General features: G+C 41.9%; 1 protein-coding gene and 1 long non-coding RNA gene across 2 annotated transcripts; both read left to right on the plus strand.

Moving 5' to 3' along the window:
* Positions 17,377-25,049, plus strand: LOC8055092. The gene is made up of 8 exons (XM_002464788.2): positions 17,377-17,716; positions 19,159-19,476; positions 19,664-19,923; positions 20,755-20,896; positions 21,087-21,458; positions 21,581-21,712; positions 22,212-22,340; positions 22,714-25,049. Exons 1-8 carry the CDS (start codon positions 17,633-17,635, stop codon positions 24,754-24,756), a joined length of 3,480 nt encoding a protein of 1,159 aa, XP_002464833.1. The 5' UTR covers positions 17,377-17,632; the 3' UTR covers positions 24,757-25,049.
* On the plus strand, positions 17,723-18,750 carry LOC110431652. Its single transcript, XR_002449080.1, has 2 exons — positions 17,723-18,402; positions 18,494-18,750. It is a non-coding gene; the product is annotated as an uncharacterized LOC110431652 (long non-coding RNA).

Below are 26,384 nucleotides of genomic sequence, written 5' to 3' on the forward strand. Positions count from 1 at the left end.
AGTTTTACTCTGATATTTTTCTATTTTATCTTATGCAGGGTAATGTATGAATAGAATGCATCTTCCAGGAAATTTTGTTGACAATCCCGAAGCGTTATTCAGAAAAACAAGAGCCAAGCTCAAGAAGAGATCATCAACACTTCAGCAAGAAGCTTCATCCAATCAAGAAGATCACCGGAACTTGTCTTCAGAGTTCGAAGCCATGGCGAACAAATCAATCTGCGAGTTCTCAGCTCCCACTACGGACAACATCCGCATTGGACATACTGCGGAGATCGATGGCAACTTTGAGCTCAAGCTTGGACTTATCAACATGGTGCAATCCAACCAGTTCTGTGGGAAGGCACACGAAGATGCTAGTGCTCATCTCCAACACTTCCTGGAGATTTGCAGCACATTTACCATGTCACGAGTTTTCAGAGATGCTATACTACTTCGTCTCTTCCCATTCTCACTGTTAGGAAGAGCGAAGCAGTGGTTCTACGCTACAAAGGAGAAGAATACTACGTGGGCACTCTGCTCAACAAACTTTCTGGCTAAGTTCTTTCCCATGGGCAAGACCAATGCTCTCTGTGGGAAGATTACAAGTTTTCAGCAATAAAATGATGAATCTGTTCCAGAAGCATGGGAGCGCTTCCAAGACTACATCCTAGAATGTCCCTATCATGGAATGAAGAGTTGGCTACTGATGCAGACGTTTTATCATGGGCTCGGCAACAGTGCCCGAGAGACCATGGATGCTGCAGCTGGAGGAGCATTCCTATCACTCACCATATCACAAGCCACAGCTCTTGTGGAGAAGATGGCGTCCAACCAAGGCTGGAATGAAGAGAGGACCTAGACACGCAAGAGAGGTGGAGGTATGCATCAGCTCAAGGAGGTAGACATGTTGTCTGCAAAGCTAGACCTGCTCATGAAGAAGCTCGATGATAGAGCTGGAGACAAGAAAGAAGTTATGCACATCTACGACTCTCACATGACTTGTGAGGAGTGTGGAGATACTGGACACTGAGGCAATCACTACCCTGAGATGCTTGAGGATGTGTACTACATCAACAATAACAACTACTACTACTACAACCGTACTCAACAAAATCAAGGTTGGAATCAACAGAGGCCTAACTACTCAGGTAATTATCAAGGTAATAATTCTTACAACAATAATAATAATTTACCACCTTTGAGGGAGTTAGTGTCTAATCAAGGAAAGCTAATGGATAACCTATCTAAGAAATTGGCATCAAATGATAAAATGCTAGAAAACATAAATAATAGAATGGATAATTTCTCTACTGCCATCAAGAATCAAATTAGCTTTAATAAAATGATTGAATCTCAATTAAATCAAATAGTTGCTGCTGTTCCTACTACTAACCCCGGTATACCATCACAACTAGAAGGATTAGAATCTGCAAATCTTGTAGACATGTTTGAAGTAGGTAACTACTAGAGTAACCCCGTCACTGAAGTTACTACTGAACTTCTGCCGGTCAAGAGAGGCGATCCAGGACGCCCCGTCATCCCGATCTCCATCGGCATGGTGGACGTCCCAGAAGCACTCTGCGACTTTGGCTCCAGCGTCAACATTATACCCAGGGTACTCTATGAAAAATTCTTTACATATCCTTTATTAGAGACAACCATGTGTTTGCAGTTTGCAGATCAGACGATAAGTTTTCCAAAAGGAATATTGAGGAACCTTTGTGTCCGAGTTGATACCTTATATGCCCTAGCAGAATTCGTGGTCATAGAGACTGGTAATGATGAGAGAGCACCCACCATCTTAGGGAGGCCATTCTTAAACACCTCGGGAGCTATCATCTACGCTAGTGCTGCCAAGATCAGTTTCTATATTAAAGGGAGGAAGGAGACGTTTTCCTTCAAGAACAAGACTACACAAATTCCAGAGCAATCCAGACATGAATCAAGGAAGAGGACCAACAGGAGGAACAGGAACAAGCAAGTGTGAACCAAGTCAGCTAAGATGGTCACTGCAGTTCAAGGAGGTCAAGATCATCAACTTAAGTCACCATTTTGACCAAGAAGGACGACCCAGGAATGCCAAGCATCTATTACTCCATAAATGGATACAACTTCTACAAGACGGCTTGCGACACCGGATCGGGCGTCAACATAATGGCCGCAGTGACCTATCGGCTCTTGTTCAGAACCATGCCCCTAAAACCAACATACATTCAGCTCCAGATGATAGATCAGACATTTCGAGAGGTCAAAGGAACAGTAACTGATGTCCCTGTCAAAATAGACGATCATTTTGTCTACACAGACTTTCAGGTTATTGACATGGGAGAAGACGAATATGATCCACCCATCATCCTTGGAAGACCGTTCCTCAGCACCGTTAAAGCAATCATCTACATTGGAACCGAAGAAGTCCATATGCACTTCCCCTCAGAGAAGGTACGCCGCTATTTTACTAACCCTAACTACATCTTTGAAGAATCTAAGCAGGGAAGAAAACGACGCAACCGCAACCAGAGGAGGCAAATCATCAAGGACGGATGGGCAGACTATGAAGGAGAAGTTGTAAGGTCAGAAGACATACAGTTTAAACAGAATTATCCAGAGGAGTCCGTAGCACCAAGTCAGGTGTGGAAAGAGAAGATAACCATACATGAAGAGGAGGCGCCACCGAAAGTACCGACTTTGCCACCCAACGAATCCCAGGACAACTAGAAAACGGAGAGTCCCGTTCGGAGGACTTCAAAACACCGAACGCCTTGCCAAGAGGTAAACTTGGTAGTTATCCTTTCCCTTTCAATTATTTTAAATAGTTTGCTTAGTTAATCATGTTCATACTATCTTAAAAAGAAAATAAAAATGATAAAAAATAGTAAGCCCCATGTGAGTATACGAGTGACATAAAACCCATAAGTACATTCACTGTGGTGGCATAAAAATAAAATAAATGTTTTTCTGCTTTATAATACGAAAATATAAAAAATAGGGAGTAATATTTATTGAGGAGTCTCAACATGATAAAGGCTAGATATTTATGCTAATACTTAATCAGTTCCACAAAGCTTTGTTGTCTATTTGAGCTCTACAGAATTTAAGAATAAAGAAGACTACATTCTAATCGCTGTCAGGATACTGCTGACTTTCAAATACACCTGTGCCACCTGCTAGCTACATTAGAAGAAATTACGTCAAAATTCAGCTTGGGGGAGAGCACCCCCATTTATCCCGCTAAGTATTTCTATCTATCTTTATACTTTCACTATATTAAATATACATAACTATGAAAAATCAAATAAAGATTTTATGCTTATATATATATATATATCTTTTGCTTAGTGTATTTAATAAATAAATTGGCTATGCTAAACTGAATCTTAATAATAAAACTCTAGCATGGATATGATGAATAGTTGCTCTGCCTAATTTTCAAATTTGAGTTCTGTCTCAAGTTTAGACATAACTGTTATAATTTAAAGCTTACTCTAAACCTGAACTTGTGGGAAGAGAACTTGATCTGAAGTCTAAGTTGTTAAAGGATACGATATGGGAAGGTTGAGCTGCTGTTTATCTGTTCCTAGAGATGCTAGAATTCTGGAGAACTTTATCTTCAAATCTTTAAAATATTGCATGATGAGTTCCTGTATGATGAGAGTTTAAATTCCTACCACAGCCATATATACATGGTTGCTAGACTTTGAGCCACACATTTACTTTACTACTTATGAGCATTGAGTGTGGTCAAGCTGTGTAGACCCTTAGGAGCTTGTCATGTGGTTAAATCAAGATTCACTTGCACATTCACTCACATATGCTGCTTCTACTCCGGAAGTACCATCCACATATATCCACCCATTTCCATCTCCAGAACCACCCAAAAATATTTTACTTCTAATCCGGGAGAGAATAACCAAAAATATTTCTATTTACCTTGTGAAATAAATGCTCAAGTTATCTTGTTACTACCACTTGCTATATTATCTCAAAAGATGAGTGCTCTAAAAAAGAGAAAGATACGAGGAAATAAAAAGGGGCAAGTGCCCGGAACCTCGAAAGAAAAGAAAAAGAGAGACGAGAGGTAAAAATGGACAAGTGTCTGACAGTAGAATTAGGGGTACCCACCTGAGAGAAAAGAAAAGATAGAGCATCTCATTCTCCTCATAAAGTTTCAAAAAGCAAGGAAGGTATATATCCCCTCAAAAGAGCAAAAGTAGAATTAGACTTTCACCATTGTTTTCACCATTGTTATCACCATCATCACCATACAACATTCATTCGCCACACATGCACATCTTGAATGAACTTATTGGCTTGTTTCTTTGGATCCATGGTTTGACTATACAATAAATGTCTTGTGAGTATGTATACTTTATCTCCCACCTATGAGCTCCAGATATCAAAAGCCTTATTAGGGTAGGATGAGAGAGAAGGCAATGTAACTATGCCTTATACCACAAATACTACATATCTTGAGAGAAGGCATATACCATCACTGCCTTGGTAAGGATCCAGAAATACCACAAAAGAGATATATGAGAGAGTCGTACAAGGAATCTCTGAGTTTTATTTGAAAATCTGTAAAAACTCCAGAGCTATAGCTGATCAAGAATAAGAGACATGGCACCTGACTAGACTGTTCTATCTTTTAACCACTCAAGACAGAAGTGACGGTTATAAGTTCCATGGTGAAAGGCAAAGTAAGTAAGTTTTAAGTCTTGATAGTTTACTCTAACTCAGAGATGAGACCTCATTTAAAAGCATGTGTACCGTCAATTTTTAAAAGTATTGCAGCAACTTCTGATCCATCGCTGAGATTATCCTTGCTCAGGGACGAGCAAGAGGTAAGCTTGGGGGAGTTTGTTGACGGTCCTTAAGTATCAAATTTAATTATCAAATAAACAAAGAAAAGGATCCAAATGAAATCAACATCCAGACTTAGGGTTTTATCTAACAGAATTCCACGAGTTTTGGTGTTTGTCTATTTCTGTAGGGGGTTATCAGGAAATATGGAAGAAAGGCCCACACGTCGGGATTACATAGAGATATCAACGTGCCACGCAATTATCTTGCATCTAGAAGACTCCAGAAGCCACGGGAAGGAAACGGAGGCCGAACGGGGCCAGGCACTAGGCGCCCGCCCAGTTGACCTGGGCGCCCGCCCCCGCGTGGAGTCCAATCAGGACTCTCTTTCGAGAAAGATCTCCACCGACCTAAAGGATCAAGGATAACCGTTCAATCTATGTCGGTTTGATCCAACGGCCCATATTCACTTGAAGGGACTATAAAACCAGACCCCCTGGCCCCTGGAGGAGAGAGCCTCTCAACCCTAATTCATTATTCTTCAACGGAGAAGAAGCCTCTGATCAAGATTAGAGCCACCACATCAATTAGACATCTAGATTAGCATAGCTACATAGGATTAGAACTAGAAGGAGTCAATCTTCGATTGGTTTCCGGATCTGTCAAGAGGATTCTTGGTAATGCTCTAATTGTTCTTCTAATTGTTCTTCTAATCATCTTTGTTCTTCAATATTATGAATATGACTTTGTTCTACTTATATATTGCTTATGACTTTGCTCTACTTGTTTATATTCAAGATTATATTGTTCTTAGTTTATCATAGTTATGTACTTGGCTTAGTTAGATTGGATCTATATATATGCTTAGGATCGTGTAGCGTTTATCCGTCGGATCCATGGGTAAATGATAGATATTGTGTAGGCGTGGTGCTCATACCGTATTTATCTGCGATTGTACCCAATAGGCCAGATTGTGGGGTAGTTCGTGATAGTGACTGCTTCATTGATTCTTATATAGTCCCCCTCTCGTGTATTGGGCTGGCAGAGCAATATTATTATAGGGGAGTGATTGCTATGTTTCTCATTTACCTTGCTAATATCACTATGCATGGGCGTAGTCTTGTCTCGCAATGATTGCTAAGTATGCTTGCACTAACTATGATAATGCTAGACTATATAGTTGAGAATAACTTAGGAAATATTCTTGTAGTTCGTTCTAATTCCATGCTGATGACTTTCTAGAGTATCTAATTGAGGTGCTTATCATATTTATTATGTGGCTAAGTTATGATCAGATTAATTATCTTTGTCACTATTCATTACTTCATATATCTTTTATGTGACACTTATCCCTGTATGAAAGAATTATATAAATGTTCTCAATTATACATGCAATGATAGATACTCAATCTCATATTCCATTCTGTAATCAATATTGATGATTGCTAATCCCTTCCCAGTGGTAAAAATATAAATAACGATACCTGGAATACTTCCCGGTTAAAATGCTACATCGGTATTAATCTGTGCGCTTGCAGATCCCATTCATTATTTATTTAGAAGAGCAATTGCATATTTCAATACCGTGTCTCTCATGTCATGCTGGGGATGACAACTTGGCTTAAGTGGTATGAGGGATAGGTTTGGCATTTTTGGCACCGTTATTATAATTAGAAAACTAAGTCTACTTTTGGTAATGATGTTAAGAATACCCAACATTTACCACTAGGAGAAAGCGTGTATCTGACTAACCAAATCTATTACTACTAACCTTTAGGCTACAACCACTATGATTTGATGTGAGCGATGTATAGAGAAGACTACAACTGCACCCTCGTTCTAACCTTGGTAAGGATGATCTACTATTCTATTGGGGAGGCTTATAGAATCTAGATACCACAGAGGATGTTCAACCCGCACCTATAAACCCTACCGATCCCGCTAACGAGATTATGGGCTACAAAGGTAGCTACGGAAATGTCATGTTCCTCGCTACTACCACGATCTGACCAGACAGGGGATATCTATGAGTATCCTAGCCCAAACACCATGTTTATGCTAGCGATGATTACTCTAAACTCTACGCGAAGAGATCAAAGTAAACTCATAAACCAAAGAACAATAAAACAAAGAACTTACTAAAATTTAGAAGTCGAAATACTGAAGAATCCTAGGAGCAAGCCTCGGGTTAGGAGACTTGATCCCGCAGGTACAACCTCGGAGTAGACACCGACAGGCTGGGCTTCCTCCGATCTACACCTCCACTCTATCTCTCTCAATCTAGAAGAACTAATTCTAATCTCACATTGGATGCTAAGCCCTAGGAGATTAGAACCCTAGAGGGACCTCTCTCTCTGAATCCTCTCTGGAAAATATGCTAATGAATAATGGGATTGCCCTCCTCTAGGGGCCAGGGGCCTTGCTTATATAGCCCTCTCAAATGAACGTGGGCCGTCGGATCAAACCGGCCTTAATTGAACGGTTTTCCTTGATCCTCAGAGGCGGTGGAGCATAATCCGCGAGGCTCGTGCTGATTGACCACCATAGGGGGGCGGGCGCCCTGCTGATGGGCCTGCTCGGCCTCCCGCTCGTTCGTGTGGCTTCTGGACTCTTCTAGATCGAGGAAAATTGGTGCACACGTTAACATCTCTATGTAAACCCGACGTGTGGGCCTTTCCTCCATATTTCCTAATAACCCCCCTGTAGAAATAGATAAATAGCAAAACTCATGGAATTCTGTTAGATCAAACCCTAATTCTAGGTGTTGCTTGCATATGGATCCTTTTCTTTGTTTATTTGATGATTAAAATTAATACTTAAGGACCGTCAACAAACTCCCCCATACTTAGGCTTTTACTCGTCCTCGAGAAAAGGATGGTTCAGAAAAACAACTGGGGTTAAAACATTGTAAAGCATTCTTTTCATACCTGCAGGGTGTTGCAAAATGTCCACTGTGTATTGTAGTCAGGGAATTATATGGTTGAAGTAGAGATCCTTTCTTCTTCTTAACCCTGTCACTTGAAGTTTTTGTATATTTTTAAAAGAAAATTAGCATACCTTTATCCTCATAGGCGCTCTCAGATCACTCATTTATCTTTTGTATATCTCACTGAGGCTGTTTTAATTTGCAGAAATTATCAAGCTTATTTACCTTGCATTTATTGCCTGATCAAAACGGGGTCCGAGGAGAGGAATGCCATACTCTTAGATCAAAGACTTTGAAAATTAAAAATTTGTCAACTCTTACTGGCATATTGCTTATTAGAGAAACCATGGGCTATCATTTTCTTTTTATCATATTTTTATCATCTCATAAAAAATATTTTCCTTAGGTGGATACCGTGGTACCCCTAATTCTACTGCCGGACACTTGTCTATTTTTTCTGCGTGGGTTCCGAGCACTTGCTTCTTTTTATTTCCTTGAAATTCATATTTTTGCATAGCCAATGCCTCTAATGCAATAATACTTCGGAAGAGTGAATCTTTCTAAATAAAAATGTCTTGATCTTAGGAGTATGATAAATCTCTCAACAAGGGTCTAACTCGTTTTGAACAAACTCAATACAAAGCAGATTGCTTAAATTATCATAATTAATATTTCTAGGTTTAGCCGGCATATAAAACACTGAGGATGGTAGCAATATTTTTAAAACTTTTTGAAAGAAATTCTCCAAGCGACAAAGATATCAAGAATAAGGTACTCATACTCTACCATCTCACATTCCACAATGACTTAAGTAACACAGGATTTTTAAAATAATTTTTCAATAATTGTAGGTTTTCAGGAAATATCATCAAGTGGATTGATCATGATTAGAAATATTTCATCTTTTTCATTTATCATGTTTAGAGACAATATTCTGCACGAACCAAGATGTATTTGTATGTATATAAATAAAGCGTGCAGAGTATGTTCCTGAATCGTGGAGAGGTGTGGTTGAAGTTCGTTCGACATGTCGGGAGATCTCTCTCATACTTGTTTTCTGTTTTCTTGCATAAAAACAAAGTGGAGACACACGAGGTATAGTAATAATGAAGCAATCTTTACTTATTCTCTTGAGGCATTTATTACAATCAATCTGACTAATGAATAATAAAACAAATCTAATAACGAATCTAAGCCGAATCTAATCGAATCTAATAGTGAACAACTAAGATACAAGCCTCAAGATCTAATCTGAATAGCTCAGCGGCGCTCTAGCTCCTTTATCCTATCAGTGGCCCTAGAAAGGTCGCGTCTAAGGTTGAGCACGGTAGTGTTCAAGTTAGAGATCTGCCTATTAAAGAAGTTAACCGAGGACTGGAGCTCCATCATTAGCTTGTCTGTCCTACGGACTTCCTTATCTAAGTCGGCTATAGTCTTACGACGCTTAGGAGGTGTCTCGAAGGAGTTGAGGATGTGCTTTGGAGCTTCCTTCGGTGGGATGAAGCGAACCTTCGCTGCTCTGATTCCCTCGAAGTAGGGCCTCTCTTCCTCCGTAGTGTAGCGGACGCTGCTGATCTCGTCGCTCCTGTTGGTCTTGATGCCTACAACCCTCTCATTGGGCTTGGGCGGCAGGACCCTCGTGCCGGCTGGCACCTTGACGATCGCCTCCTGCTTGGCTGATGGCCCCTTGAGAAGAAGGGCGGCGGCGGCACGGTGAGAACTGGTTGGTGTAGTAGGATTGGGTGGAGCTGCGCTGGCATGATGGCATGGCTGCTAGCTGTTGCTCTGTGTTGGCTGGCACGAGCGCGTAGGCATGTGGATCTTCCTTGGGCTTCTTATCGTAGGGAACGATCTTCCAATCAGGGTTGAACTCGTTGGCCATTGGAGCAGCGAGAAACTAAGCAAGCTCTAATTGAGGAAGGAAAGAATGAATAAATGAATTAGTGTTGAAAGCTGACGTCAGGGGTCTGTTAATATAGGGGTCAAAAGTGCCTCTAGAATATTCCATGGGATAAATCCCGCCGCCAAACTTGCGTAACAACCCATCCGTAGGGTTTTTTGGATAGAGATGGGCGAGATTATCGTAATGGAAAAAGACGGCGATGAGAGGGGCCAGGGGCAGGGCGCCCGCCCTGGGCCTGCCTTCTCTGCTGGCCCGCTCGTGAGTGAGTGTTTCTAGAAGTATTATTATCCCAAAAAATATATACGTGGCCCAAAACGTCAGATTAAAAAGGTCGGGCTTTAATTCTCCATTGGAAGGTAAAAACACTGGAATGCCCATTTTTGTGAAACTTTGAATAATATATAGCAGAACTAGGCCAGAGATGGACAGAATTGGGATGCCTTCTACACCATTCCTCAGTTCTATCCATACAGGCCGCCTCCTCAATAACACCCTTGGGAAAGGAGTTCTCAAGGTCTCTTCATCAACAACTTCTAAAACACTGGCAACAACAAGCTTGGGGGAGGAGCCCCCAAGTTCTTTCTTCTCCCTAACTTGAGATGGGAGATCTCAAGTTTTTGCTCCATCGCCTTCTAGGAGGTAACCCGAAAGCCAGGTATACCATAAAACCCTAGTTAGTTATCTTACTATTATAGTTTGTTTAATTTCCATAACCAAAATAATAAAACCTAATAAAAAGATTGTGTTTTCTTTGTTACTAATAAAAAGATCAAAACCCAAAAAGAAACTTGAAGTAGAAACCATGATGTAAATGATGAGTAGTTGCGCTGCCTGAATTCCTTTAAAAGTGCTTAGTATTTAGCCTAGAATTCTCCTAGTTTTGGATCTGATTGTTCTGATTTAAGAATTTACTCTAATCTAAAACTTGTGAGTAGCAATTGCTTGATCTAAGTCTAAGTAATTGGCGGATATGATATATAAAGTCTGAGCTACTATCATCTTATTCCAAGAGATACTTGAAATCTGGAGATTTATATTTTGAAAACTTAAAACTATCACATGTTGAGTTTCTATATGATGAGAGTTTCAATTCGTACCACAACTACATATGCATATTTGCTAGAATAGGAAAATCAGCTCATGAGCTACTTGTTTTGTGTTGAGTTTGGTCAACCCATGTTATACCCTTGTTGAGAGGTTCATCATGCTCCCAAGATCAAGAAGATTACACTTTACACTCCTGCTACTTCTACTCTGTATGCACCACCATATTCACCTATTTAGATCCACTCAAAAATGTTCTTCTCCTACATTGAGAGTGAACACCAAAAATATTTGCCCATAGGTTTTTCCTTGATTGCTAGCCAAGTCCCCAAAAATAGTGCTCTAATTTATTGTTTATCATCTCAAAGAGTTTTTCATCATAAATTGGGCTATTATGTTTTGTTCTGTTTAAAAAAAGAAAGAAAGAAGGAAAGAAGAAGAAAGCCCTTGTTCCTCTAAATTTCAAACCGAGAGAAGTACTTTTGTAAATGAGCACTCTAGAATTATTCTTTCACCCTTCCTCTTCACAAATATTCTCTACCATAAATATTCGTTTGAAACCACACATGCACATCTTGATCTAAGGGTATGGTCTCCCCTCTGAGGATCCTAGTTTGACTAGGTAATATATGCAAGGTAAGTATGTTGTATCCTTGAATTACCTTTAGCTCCACATAAGCCTTTGTTATAGGAAGAGAAGAGAGAAGGTACAATGATTAGTACCTTAGAAAGAAATCCACAAATACCACAAATGAGAGACTTGAAAGGATCACACAAAGGAATCTCTGAGCTTTATTTCAAAAACTTTGCAAAACTCCAGAAAGAAAATTGATCAAAGAGTTTGAAATAGTACTTGACTGTATTGTTCTGTCTTTCAACTACTTAAGACCCAAATAATAGCAATAACCTCTATAGTTGAAGGAAACATGGATAAGTTTGAAGATTGAACATTTTATCTATTGTTTGGTAGAAGAATTCCTATTTGAATATGTAACACCCTTCTAGAATTTGCTCCTTTCAAAATAGATGTAAATTGATTCAATTTTGTATTTTTCATGCTCATAATCGGGAAAAATAATATTCTTCATTAAATTAAAACTTATCATAAGGCTTAGCAATATTGTTGTGTATATATGCTGGTGCATTTGATTTGATGTGATGTTTGCTTGTCGCTCCGACGGCTTGCGCCCTCCTAAGGAGGTTCGCTGTTTGTCCCATGGCGGCGATTAGGTGTGCTCGTATGTTGGTCCGAACATCCTGGTACTCTGGTGTGTTCAGGAGCCGTTCGAGATTCGCCATAGCAATAGCCACATTGACGCCTGGGGTCTTAAACACCTGTTGGTTCCCTACTATGTCGAAAGCATTATCGAGATTGTGAGAGATCAGTTGCTTCTGTTGTTCTTCTTCGTGTGCTCGCCGCTGAGCGCGATCGGCGTTGCGTTGCTCGCGTTGTTGTCTTTGATCAATGGTTTCCCTATCGAGTACTGGCTCATCGTTACTAACGTTGAGGACCAGGTCTCCTCGTCGGGGAGGAAAAACTAGGAAGCAGAAAAACCCGGGGGATACAGAGGGAGATCCATATCGTAATCCTCGTCCTCGGGGTGTAAAACCTCAGCAGGAACAGAGCCAGTGCTAGAGCGCATGGTGGTGGTATCTCCTTCTGGTAGAGTACGGATGGAGACCATGTTGACGAAGTGTCATGTTGTTTGCGCATCGAAAACGCGCTAGTCCGGCATCAGATCTACTGGCTCATAATTCATGAATAGCTGATGGGTATGACACGAGGCTAGGACGGCTGAGTTGCGTAAGCCACGAGGGAAAGGTGAATAGTGCCTACTCTGAGAGATTGTCTTGATCTGAGCGATCCGTCCTTCCGGGGTAGCAGTGATCGTTAGGCCCGTTCCCAACCGTTCGTATGTAGTGACACGAGTTGACCGAGTAGATCCGTAACAATTAGATGGCGTCGTCCTGGTGGTCTGGCCTGAGATCAAATTCACCAGGTTAAAGGCTTCGGAAAGCTTGTGGTCAACACGATCAATGGCCTCGAGCGGGTCGGAGTTGTCGATCTATCTCCTATTATAGCTAGGGAGCGGACGGCAAGACGTCGGCATGGTCGGTGGTGTTGTCGGAGTAGTGGTGATCGTAACCGACGTGGTTGGGGCCGCCGCTGATGTCGCCATGGATTGGATCTGGACTTCTTCCAAAGCCGGGGTCGTGAGGCCACCGGTGCCAATGGTCTAGGTGATCTGGCCGATGGTGAACGTGAGACCTTCTGCCACGGCAGCGGAAGCAGGGTTGATGACCATCTTGTCCGTGTGGAAAGCTGTACGCACACCCCCTACCTGGCGCGCCACTGTCGGCGAAAGCTGGTCGGCAGTCTACCTTGGGTATACCCACGGTAGTAGTTTATCAGCAGACAGGTGCGCAAGCTACAAACTTGATGGTGACACAAGACACGGGCAAGGTTTTTATCTAGGTTCGGCCACCGAGTGGGCGTAATACCTACGTCCTGCGTCTGATTGTATTGATATGAGATGTGTTGAATTGACCTGAGGGGGTCCCTTGCCTCTCCTTATATATTCCGGAGGGTATGGTTCCATATCTAGAAACTAATCCTAGTCGGTTACAATTGCCATAGATAATGCGATATCAATTCCTATTCTAACCGACCAGGATCTTGTTTGATCTCCATGTATTTCTCTCTTGTCACTTGGTGGGCCAAATCTTCTGGCCCAAGTCTAGTCGTAAGGCTATAGGGGTTTATACCCCCACACTCGCTCACTAACTCACTGCTCATATGTCCCTCAACCTATCACCCCCACTCTCATGCTTCTCATTTTAAGTTTGGAGCTCCAAAACATTATTCATTGATGCCACACACTACCCATCTCTTGGCATGACCACTCAAACCCCTTCATATTGTGGCACGCAAGTGAGCATGTGCCTCGTCTTCTATCTTTTTTAAACTCACAACAGAAACACAAAATAGCCACATATTTAAGTTGACTTAATTTTCCAAACAAGATTAGTTATTTATCACACTATTATTTATATGACCCAAGGAATCTATATCTATATCTATATCTATATCTATATCTATATCTATATCTATATCTATATCTATATCTATATCTATATCTATATCTATATCTCTCGGAGCATTCCCAAGAGATTAGCTAAAAAGACTAGCTAAATTTACCGAAGCTATTCTCTAAAATAGATTTGACAAAAAATATTAGAGTACTCCAATAGACTATGTAACCAAGAGGCTAGATGGCTAGTTAGGTAGGCTATCCAAAAGTAGAGAGCGAATGAAGTGGGATAGAGAGCTATTAAATTTAGAGTCATTTACAGATTCTGTTGGAGACATTTTTTCTTAATAATAGCCAAATTTACCTTTAGAAAATGATTTAGCTATTCTTGAAGATGCTCTTACAATTCTAAACCCCACTAACTATTTACCTCAACATGCAATCTGTCCGACTAAGTAATGTAATATGACATATAATTAAAATCCACTAGCAGATACAATTGTAATATCCACATCAGTAAGACACAAACATTTTATTGTCTATGTCATCGTGCTGTATAATCCACTAATCTAGAATTTCCACTGTAACATGCGGGATATACTTCTAATTTGATATATTGGTCAAGCCCATTTAAATCTAAAGAAAATAGCCAACGCACTATTATTGGCTCAACATCGCAACAAATTGTATGCCTATTAAAATGCATGGACGCGTACACCAGTTAATATCAGTATTAAATTAAGAGTCTAACATTTTTCTTGTGTATCTCCTCTATGCCTCGTCTGTCAATCCCTTGCGTTCATTTTAGAGCTAGAAAGCTTTCGTTCATGCTGCATCACTATAATGGCTTGTTTATATAAAGTTTTAGGCGTTATATCGGATCTTACATGGGTATCATATAAGGATATTCAGACACTAATAAAAAAAAAACAAATTACAGAATCCATCGGTAAACCATGAGACGAATTTATTATGCCTAATTAATTCGTCATTAACACATATATTACTATAGCAATTAGTGTCTAATCATAAACTAATTAGGCTTAAAAGATTTATCTCGAAAAGTACTTGCAATCTATCAAATTAGTTACTTTATATATATATATATATATATATATATATATATATATATATATATATATATATATAAAATGTTCTACGCATGCGTCCAAATATTCAATGAATAGGGTGTAAAGTTTTGAGATGGAAACTAAACAAGGCCTCATTGTCCCAGTTCGAGCATCTTCGCGTGACCGCGCACATATAAGCACATGACTAGTCTTCCACTTTATTAAACTTACAACAGGTGCCACAATATATTATAGTTATCTATTTAAGTTGAATCAATTTATTGTATGAGATTAACCCTCTATTGCATAATTATTTCTTACCCTATGAGATTAATCCTCCATTGCACTAGTACTTCTTATCAAACTCAATTAAATCTAACAAAAATAGTTGCTCATTATTATTGCACCTTGTAATAGAGTTTTTCCCTATTTATCATTAATTAAAATAGTTTACAATTCCATATTTGCTTTAAAAAGTTTAGCATTCACATATGCCACTAGTATGAACTTTTATTGTCTCTACACCATTATGTCCACCTCTAACGGTGTCAAACTATGGTGAAAAAAGTTACAAACAGATTGGTGCTCCTCACGCTCATGTCAAAAAAGAGGTGCTGACATAAGAGGATCAGCAAGCATGTGTCATTGTCATTGTCATTGCAGGACTGCACGACGGTAACAAACCCCTAGACACCATGCTGGCAGCGATAGCGAGGCTCGATAGGGAGCTCTCGAATCAGTAGGACTGTGCATCCTCTGCCTCACCGTCTCTGTCACCAGTGGCGGGCTATAGCAGCAGCATGCAGTTATCCATCTTCCCTTACCTTCACTCGCATTGTCCCCACTATTGATGCACCAGTGTCGAGTGTCCCTAGCATGGTGGCACACTGGAAGTTGTCACAGAGGCTAGTGAGGTCGACGACAAGAAGCTTGACCCTGGCACTATCAACACACACCACGACGAGGCAGCAAGTAGGACGGTGATCACGCAAGGGTGGTCAGACGTAGGGTAGCACGTACCTGTCATGCAGCCTAGTAATACTGCAGTGGTCTATGAGCACGTAGCAATGTCGGGCCATGCTAGTGAAGCCATGTGCTAGCTATGGATGCCACCCCAATACCATGGCGCCCTGCATCGGGTCGATGGGCACGACCACCGTCGCCACCATAAGGACGGTCGTGACCATGGAGGATGATGGCATGCTAGTCCTCCAACGCACATGCCAACCAGTCCTGAACTACCAGAGGGCCACGTGCTGCACCTCGTGTTGAGCCGCAGGTGGTCACCGCCACCCTAGGGTGCCTCACACCAAGTCGCTGTGGATGCCACTGTTGCCCCATGATGCCTCATGCCGAGCTGCAAGTGGATCGCCGCCACCCTATGCCACGCCACACTAAGTTGTGGGGGCAGTTGCTAGCCATGGGAGAGAAGAGAGAGCCACATGAGAAATATATAGAGAAAGACGTTTTGGACATTTCGCTAGGCAAGTCAATGCCAAGTTTGACAGATTGTGAAAAGCCATTGGAATTTAAGTAGGATGGTGCAGGGGGCAAAAAAGGTTCAAACATGTGGCATCATGATCACTAAACTTTTTTTAAGGCTAGTCTTAACTCTTAATGGAAGTTTTATGACATTACATGAGCTGACATGGCATGAATAGATGAAGAGAGATGGCAAATGTTTCATGGGCTGAAATGAGTTTTATTTTGATGAAATCATCTATACTGTTTACAACACATTGAGTTTTAGAAACTGAGAGATGAAACTCTCCACTAAGACTAGCCTAATGACATGTACTCCATCCATACTCATAAAGGAAGTCATTTAGGACAGCGACATGGTCTCCAAATTGACTCCTAGTTTTTATAAAAATATTTTATCAAAAAGTGGTATATGTATATTTTTATAAAAATATGTTTCAAAGACAAATCTATTCATATAGTTTTCACATTTCTAAGCTCAACAACTTAAAAGTTATTCATGATTTTTTATTCCGAATGTTGACTCAAACCTTGTCCAAAACGACTTCCTTTATGAGTATGGAGGGAGTATAAAATTGCAAACTTTTCTAATGGCACATAGAAGAAGATCCTATAATAAATTGGACATCTCGTATTTCTACTAGTTTTAGAAAAATATGTTTTAGGTGTTTAGATCCCTCTGTCACAATAGATATCAATTAGGGGGATTAAATATGAGCTAACTATAAAGCGAGGAATCTATTAAGCCTACTTAAACATTGATGAGCAATGTTATTGTAGCATCATATATGCTAATCATAGATTAATTAGTCTTAATGGAAATATATTCGTCTCATAAATTAGCCATAACTTATTATACAACTATTTTTATAATTAGCTTATATTTAGTACTCCTAATTATCGTCTAAACATCACATATACTTTCACTCTCACTATCCGAAAACCATCTATGGTTTTTTCCTCGACATGCTAAGGATTTTTCTCTCTCTCTTTCATCGTCATCATGTCATCATCATGTCTTCCTCTCTCCTCTTCCCTTTCTTTTTCCTCCTTTTCCAGATTTTTGCCAAAAAAAAATCAGAGTCTGTTTTCGTTTTTTTGTTTTTCACCCGTGCCGTGCCGCTGCAGGCCACACCATACCCCTGCCTGCCTGCCTGCCTGCCTGCCAGAGCCTGACCTCATCTCATCATCGCCTCCACCTCACCAGAGAAATCCTCCTGCTCCTCCTCCCTAGTCCCTAGCCAAATTTTTTCTATCAAACCCTCTTCCCCCATCTCAGATCCCTCTCCCGTCCCAGCTCGATCCTGCCCGATGGCCGCCGGATCGTACGCCGCCGCCGCCCGACGCTGACCGACCAGGACAACCACCTCCGGCGACCCCCCCGAGCACCCACGAGATGGTCGCGGAGGCGGCGCCGTCCTCCTCGTCGGCGATCTGGTCGCGCCGCCGCGACGAGATCACCTTCGACCGCCTCCACAAGGTACCGCCCCTCCCGGGCTCGCCCCGATCGGATCTGCTCACCCGCCCACCTGCCCGCCCGCTGACCCTGACCCGAGTCGACGCCACGGATCTGAGGCTCCCGCCCAGCTGCTCCCGAGCCCTGCCCCGCGCCCCTGCCCGTGCTCCGACGATCCGCGGAGCTTTTGGTCGCGCCTGGGGATGGCGCTTCCTGCGAGGGGTGGTTTCGTCTGTAGGGTTTGATTTGATTTGTTGCTTGCCTGTGGGAGGATTCTATTAGGTTGGACTGCTCCGGCTTCTCAGCTGGCGTGGACTCCCTGTGGTGATGCTGGGTGAGAAAATTGCAAAGCGGACAAGCGCTTGACTGAAGAATCTTATTGGTTTGTCCCCATTTGGATATTCGGATGTGTTGAATTGAGTTGAGGGAGCTTTTTCGGGTGTGTTTCTGCTAAGCTAGCTGTCCACAGAAGTGGGAGCAGCCTGAATTGTGAAAAGCAATCAATCATAGCTAACTGCTTGGCTGATTGATCAGATTGGCTTGTCTCGCTTCTGCACAAACACAAGGAATGAAGGTGCTGTAAGCTGAATCCCTTACTACTGGTGGTGTTGTGCAAACTGAGGAGCAGTGGTGGCGGCAAACCAAACATTGGAGAGTATTCACTCCATCCTGGTTTGGTCAGCCAGCTTCTTGACTCGAGCATCAGATTGGTTTGTCTCATTCAGGCACATGGATGTAATTTGTTCGAGACATTATTGGTGACGTTTGCTGCTGTGCTAACTGACCGTAGTTGTGATGCAGACAATCTGGATGGAGTGCTTATTGGTGCTTGGTTAAGGGCAATGTTGAGTAGGAAATCATTGCAACCTATGCCTTAACCATCGCACTTGTTTGCAGCTGTCACACTATGTACCTATACCTAGTGGTCGTATCTGTGTTCCTCTTCCATTTCATTATATTTATTGTTAGGTTGGCCTACAAACATTTTATTCCAGGCAGAATCATATGTACGAATTGGTGTCATTCCTAGTGTATGTTGAGGCAACCAGATTTTATTACCACCTCTGGTCTGAGTAGTAATGGAATGTTGATTACTGATGATCTTGACGATGTAGATACCTTATTTATGAAGAGTCCTGTGTTGGTAAATGGTTATAAAGATGATTGCAGCTGTTAATGCAAAGTGTTGCTCTGTACAATTTTGCTAATTAGGAGAGGGGGGGGGGGGGGGGGTTGTCAATGTATCTTACTTTCACATTTTCTCAGAGAGAGCTCATGATTGGCATGATTCTGTATATTGAATTGATCAACTGATTGCGGCTGACTTCTTGAATGCACTATCTGCTTTCTTCAGCCCTGAGATGTGCAATAATTTTTTTATGCATACCATCAGAACTGTCAGTTTTCAACATCAGAATTGAATACTGTAACTGATATTTTATTCCTGTGAATTCAATTTGTTCCAGTTTTGGAGTGCCCTGTCACCTCGTGCACGACACGAGCTGCTAAGACTTGATAAACAGACCCTTATTGAGCATGCTCGCAAGAATCTGTACTGTTCAAGGTGTAATGGGCTGCTTTTGGAAAGTTTCACACAAATAGTCATGTATGGGAAGTCACTGCTTCATGAAGGTTCATGTGAGCCAAGGATTCAGGAAGTTGAAGCAGAAGAAGTTCAGGACCCTTCAGTTCATCCTTGGGGAGGCCTTTCGACAACAAAGGATGGCATCCTAACTCTTCTTGATTGCTTCATAAATGCAAAATCTCTTCATGTGATCCAGAATGTACGCCTGAAACAGTAGCCTTTGTTTTCTTTATCTTCCTTTTCTACATCATGAGCTTCTTCCTTGATATTTTTATGTGCTCCCCGATTGTCTGTTTTGGCATCTTTCTGTGGCATTCCTTCTCTGAAGTTGTTCTTTAACCAGTCTAGAGTTCTTACTCCAATGTACTCCACATTGTTTTGACTAGGTATTTGACAATGCACGTGCGAGAGAACGTGAACGTGAGATGCTTTACCCTGATGCATGTGGTGGCGGTGGCAGAGGATGGATTAGCCCAGTGATACCTAACTATGGCAGGGGCCATGGAACACGGGATACTTGTGCTTTGCATACTGCACGCCTTTCTTGTGATACTCTGGTGGATTTTTGGTCAGCTCTAGGTGAAGAAACTAGATCATCTCTTTTAAGGATGAAAGAAGAGGACTTCATAGAAAGACTAATGCACAGGTGAGTATAAAAGGTGCTTATGTTTATACTATTTTTAACTAAATTACTGTGACAAGTACTATCAAGGCTGCAAGGGATTCAGGGATACAAGTGGGTTTGTCTCGGAACCCACAAATTGGTCATTCTAAGTTGGTTTCTGTTAATCGTTTAAAATGACCTATTTGTGGGTGTGCAGACAAACCACTTGCATCCCTAAGTGGTGTGCTATCATGAACAAGAATGAGATATTGATAGGGAATAGCTTCTAAATGTACATGAATTGTTATTAGCATTACTTACTAATTTGTTGCTTTGTAAGATGATGAGTTGATTTGCTTCTTGATGCTAACAGAAAATATCCTGAGGTATATGAAATATTGAAATACCATACATAACATTTGCTGATTCTACTAATACTCAGAGACTGCGGCCAACAATCTAGTACAATTCTACATTGTCAGTGGGCCTGATGATAGCAACAATTATATATTTATAAATCCACAGATACATATTGCTTTTCTAACCTGGGTAAATCCATTATAAAAATCCACTTTTTATTTTATTTCTTATAATGCATCACCTTCGTCTTGAAACTGGTAATGACAGTAAAGCTATGCTGTAAAGCTGTTGCAGCATACTCGTTCTAATGTTTTTATGCTTTGCACCATTCTGCCTGATACTTAAATGTCAAAAAAGCCTACAATCTGAAATGTAATGAGTAGTGACCGTATCGTGATTCTACCTTTGTTATCCCATGCAACCTTTTGATGAGATGTCCTGTAGGGATATGGATGCATTTTCAGTCAATGTCTAAATGGTTTACTAACTGTTTTGGATGAAATTCCTGTGCAGGTTTGACAGCAAGAGATTCTGCAGAGACTGCAGAAGGAATGTTATTCGTGAATTCAAGGAGCTCAAGGAACTAAAGCGCATGCGAAGGGAACCTCGCTGCACTGGTTGGTTTTGTGTTGCAGATACCGCATTTAAGTGTGAGGTGAGGATACTATTCATTGTCATCATTCCTATCTGCTAGCTCATGTTTGTTTGTCTTTTTTCTTTGGGGGCATGCATCCTGTTTCGGTAATATCATATGGAAAAATTCCCTATAAAAGCAATAAGAGTTAAGGATCTTGCATTCACATTGCCTAGTTAGCATGTTGACTTTTTTATTTGTATATTTGCAGATGTTTGAGGATGCTATTCTTGTTGATTGGCATCAATCTTTATTGGAGCAAGATGGAATTTACCATCATTTCGAGTGGGCTATTGGAACAGATGAAGGAAAATCTGATATTCTAAACTTTGAAAATGTGGGCATGAATGGGCAAGTCCACAGGAAAGGCCTTGATCTTGATCAGTTTGAAGACTATTTTGTTACACTGAGAGCATGGAGGCTGGATGGCCGCTGTACAGAATTCTGTGTGAAGGCCCATGCCTTGAAGGGCCAGTCATGTGTTCACAGGAGGCTAATTGTCGGGGATGGATTTGTGACAATTACCAAAGGTGAAAGTATTAGAAGTTTCTTTGAGCATGCTGAAGAAGCAGAGGAAGAGGACGTAAGTGGCTTATATTTAAATCATTAACATCAAACATGATCAGAATCTTTGTTATTCAGCACTTGAACAAGCATGGCTCTTGGAATTCATATAACCTGATTCAGTGACATACTCATGAGCAGGAAGATGATGTAGTGGACAGAGACAGCAATGACCCTGATGGTGATATCGCTCATCCACAGAAGCATGCTAAGAGCCCTGAACTTGCAAGAGAATTTCTCCTGGATGCTGCTGCAGTGATCTTCAAAGAACAGGTAGTTATGCCACTGGATACATAGTACTGAATCAACTGTTGCGAAAGTAAAAGCTCATACTTAAGTGTTATTGAAGAACAAAAGTTTGTCTACTATTATTCAATGAAGTGAAAATGGTCATTTTGTGCTTTCTCAGTGTCACAGTGTTACCCTGGAGTGTCTTCACTTTCATACATCAACCTGTTGGAAGAAGAAACTTTTTTTTTTTGGATATGGCACACTGAATATCTCTTTTGTTGACGTCATTCTGTAATTAGTATGTATTGTTTTCTTTTTAAAATAGCCAGTACAACCGAAACAGTATTACCCTTTTAAACTGTAACTATTTATGGGTATGCTACCACTTATCAGCATACTTGATATTTATTAATTGTACGAAAGATTATATACAGTCAGCATTATCTGCAGAGCAGTTGTGCTTACTACTATCCAGTTGATTGATCTTTGAGAAATTAGATCAAAGCAGTAATCTCTTGCGAATTGTTGGTGTGTTTTACAGGTTGAGAAGGCTTTCAGAGAAGGCACAGCGCGGCAAAATGCACATAGTGTTTTCGTGTCCCTTGCTCTAAAACTGTTAGAAGAAAGGGTTCATGTTGCTTGCAAGGAAATAATTACATTGGAAAAACAGGTATTTGATACCTTGAGAGCAGTATAATGATTATTTGATACCATGATATGCCACTGGGAGTTTGCTGTTTTGCTTATCTGCCATCTTTGAATCTATTATTTGTCTGTATGTGAGATGATTTGTGTGTGTGCTGTTTGAGTTTATGAATGTCACTGGCTAGTGGCACACACACCAAGGCCACTGGTGGTTTAATTGGAGCACACAAATTCCAGTGCTGTATACGCAAATAGCAAGTCTGGATGACACAAGCAAAGCAAGCACATCGAAATGGCATACACATAAATTGCCCTAGTTATAAAAGATATTGATGTGGAATTGTGGATTATTTGCTTAACCTTTTGTGATGGATGCTAACATGGATTTACTCTTGCAGACCAAGCTTCTTGAGGAAGAAGAGAAAGAAAAACGTGAAGAAGAGGAGCGCAGGGAGAGGAGGAGAACAAAAGAAAGAGAAAAAAAGAATAGAAGAAAAGAGAGGCTGAAAGGAAAGGACAGAGATAAGGAAAAAACACTGGTTCGGTCAAAAAAATCAGATGATCTTTCACCATTTTCTCTGTGCAACCAAGCAGCACCAAATGATAATGAGTCTCAGGATGTTCTGGACTTGAGATATTCAGATATTGAAGAGGAAGACAATGTTGTGGTCAGGGAACACTATCCTGATTCCTCTGCTGATCAATCTTCAAGCAAGGACAGTGATGAACGAAGCAATGAGCATGAATGCAGTGCAACAGCAGAATTTGTTCCCTCAGATTGTGATGGCTCATTTGCATGTGATGAGTCAAAATCATCAAGAAACCTGAGATTTAGAAGAGACTTCCCTCAAGATAAAGATGCTAGTTATTGGTATGAGGATTGCCGTGATGACTCTGGAGATACTCAATGGCAGTCTAGGGAGAGGATCAGAAATAACACTAGAAATTACAATGCTGTATTTAATGCAAATAACCGAACAAGAGACAGGTACAACCCCTGCAGCTGTGGCCATCAAGAAGACTACAGATATTTTTCCACAGCAACTAGATCAAGTAGGGATACAAAGATGTCCAGGAAAACAGTGGCTGAGAAACCCAGGTTGCAATACCGCAGGTGCTATCCTCTGGATAGCTTCGCTGTGTCAAATGGAGGACGTGTTGGTGGTACACCAAACAAGAGCCCAGGTCCAAAGCAAGTATGGGAGCCAATGGATGCAAGAAAGAAGATAGGGAATGGGAATAGTGCTACTGGGCCTGCTGATGGTTCAGATCAAGTGGAATGCTCAAAGGATATCAGTGAATGTGAAAAGCTTGAGGTAGTGTGTGAAACACTTGCTGAAATCTGTTCTGAGATATCTGCAGAAGCCTGTAAGTCAGACACAGATCAACCATGCAGACAAGGTGAGAAGAATCAGTCTGCTTGCAGCGATGGATCTAAATGCGTGGATAAGCCAACTTGCTGCTTGACAAAAGACACTGGTAGGACAACAAACTTAACCAGTTCGGACAGCTCCTCGTGTCTAAGTGAGGGAGACAGAGATAGCAGCATGAGCAGCATGACCTCACTGAGTGCTCAGAATGTAGAGTCTTCATCTACATCTGACTCAGAAGAGTCTTCAGACAGAAACAATAGCAGCCCAGGCGATCCACCAGCAAAGAATGTTTCTCGTTCATTACTCGAGATGTGTGCAGGAAATGGTTTCAGGGAGTACCAACCGAAAGGCTTGAACCCTCCTAATGGCAACCAATTTGGATTTACGGTGGGCCCTTTACAGGACCAGATGTTGCACCAACAGAAGGTCCATGCACCACCATACTCGTCACCATTCATGGGGTTCCACAATCACCCCTTGGCAGTTCCAACAAATGGGTACTTGCCATATCCTCAGCCTGGTCACTTCTACCCTGGCCCTATGGCCCCTGTTGGATATGGAGTCACTGGCAACCAGTGTGTTGACTTCCCAATGCAGTACAGCAATAACATCCATCCTTACACTGGCCCTGAATTTGGTTTTCTGCCTTCACAACCAGTTCACAAGACCCCAGTGAGCTTCCATGCCGTGCCAGTGCCACCACTGACCCCGCTGTGTAGAAGCGGAGTGCCAGTGGTGATAAATCAAGAGAGGCAGCAGAGCCCTGCCCTCTTTCCTAAACTAAAACAGGCAGTGTCGGTCCCTGAGACCAGCTGTGCAGAAGACAACACCGTCAAACATAAAGGTGATGACACAGACAGCACACCCTTCTCCTTGTTCCAGTTCAACCTGCCGATTGCCGCTCCCTCCCTGGCAACATCCAAAGAAGAGCAAAGTGGAGCGATGCCTTCAACGGCACCGGCACCAGCTCAGATAGCTCGAGCCCAGCCGTGCTCGAGGGAGGAGACCAACGTCAAGGAGTACAACATTTTCTCCGGGTGTAACGGGGTGATGTTTCAGCTCAACTAGAGATGAAGAAAAGTGAGCAGCTATTCAATATACAGTGATACATGGTGAGTGATTTGTATTCTCGTAAAAACAGAATAAAGTAGATCGAGGTTTTTACTGTGTTGCCCTCGAATATTTATTTCCTTTTTTCCCTCATTTTGATTTGTTTTGCTTTCCCTCTCCCCGTTTTTGTGTGTATGAAAAACTGAAAAGATAGTGAGTGGTATAGATTCTGCAGTTTTGACACAAGAGTCATCATCTAGTGTCACTTATTTACCCCCTCGGGTGGTTTTGTGTATATACATGCTTTCTCATGAGACGGACGGACACATAAAGTTTGGCTCGCGTTACGACTCACTGTTGGACACAAATCAGGATTTGGGGCTAGTTTTTTCATTCCATTAGCCTGACCACAACTATGGTAGGTTGGGATACATATAGGGTAGCTTGCTTGTTCCTTAAGAAAGGATTACAACATATTCTAAAGATGCTAAAGTAGATGTTATAAAGATAAGGTGTTGAAATAGTAGCTACCAACTACTCTAGATAAATATCCTAAGTAGATAAAGTCTGGACTTATGCTTTCGTTCTCTCCTCCCGCCCTAAGTCTTGTGTGGCGTCTTCTAGGGAATTTGCACCATTTCAATCTTGGCGCGAAGCTCCTGGAACTTGACGCGTTCAAGGGACTTGGTGAGAAGGTTGGCGAGCTGATCCTAGGTGTTGATGTAGCTTGCCTTGATGCTCCCCTCATCCAAACAGCTTCTAATGAAGTGAAACTTGATGCAGATATGTTTGCTGCGCTCATGGGGGTTCTTCGCCAAGGCCAAGGTGGACTTGCTGTCCACCCTGAGCTCCAATGCTTTAGCGTCTCTGCCTAGGAGATCGCCGAACAACCGAGCCAACCAGAGAGCTTGAGTCGAAGCGGTTGTGGCTGTGATGTACTCCGCTTCGCAACTGGACAAAGCCACCACTTGCTGCTTGAGTGACTGCCAGCTAATCAGACCGCTTGTGCTCTTGCTTGTGTCAATGTCGCTAGCGAGGTCGTTGTCGCTGTACCCGATGAAGTGTTCCACACCGGTACACGCACCGGTACACCTCGGGTAGTGCAAGCCATAGTCGGTGCCTCGGTGGTGTCCTCGACGTAGCGGAGGATCCTCTTGACAGCTTGCAGGTGCTTTGTCATCGGTCGCTGCGTGAAGCGCTAACATAACCAACAACGAATGCTAAGTCCGGCCGCGTGTGGACAAGGTAGTGAAGGCTACCCACAATGCGCCGGTACTGTGTGGCATCAACCTCCTTGGTCGTGCTGTCGCGGCTTAGCTTCAGCCTCTCTTCCATAGGAGTGTAGGCTGGGTTGTAGCCGGTGAGCTCGCCCAACTCGACGATGCGCTTGGCGTAGGTGGTCTGGTGAAGGGAGATGTCGAAGCTATCCTAGTGGACCTCGATCCCCAAGTAGAAGGAGAGGAGGCCCAAGTCACTCATCTGGAAGGTTGCCTTCATCTCCTCCTTGAACGCCTGCACCTCTGCCTCCTTGGTGCCGGTGATCACCAAGTCGTTGACGTAGACGCCTACCAATAGGGCATTGCCATCCTTGCCCCGTCGGTAGACAATAGCTTCATGAGGACTTTGTTGGAACCCCATTTGCTTGA

The sequence above is a fragment of the Sorghum bicolor genome, chromosome 1, assembly GCF_000003195.3.
Source record: "Sorghum bicolor cultivar BTx623 chromosome 1, Sorghum_bicolor_NCBIv3, whole genome shotgun sequence".
NCBI classification, from domain to species: Eukaryota; Viridiplantae; Streptophyta; class Magnoliopsida; order Poales; family Poaceae; genus Sorghum; species Sorghum bicolor.

What these genes read in the sequence shown, in the direction of transcription:
- LOC8055092 (XM_002464788.2), top strand. Translation starts at nt 17,633, where the DNA reads ATGGTCGCGGAGGCGGCGCCGTCCTCCTCGTCGGCGATCTGGTCGCGC. An exon ending in CCTTCGACCGCCTCCACAAG is followed by an intron (nt 17,717 to 19,158) that starts GTACCGCCCCTC and finishes AATTTGTTCCAG; the next exon opens with TTTTGGAGTGCCCTGTCACC. An exon ending in CAGTGATCTTCAAAGAACAG is followed by an intron (nt 21,713 to 22,211) that starts GTAGTTATGCCA and finishes TGTGTTTTACAG; the next exon opens with GTTGAGAAGGCTTTCAGAGA.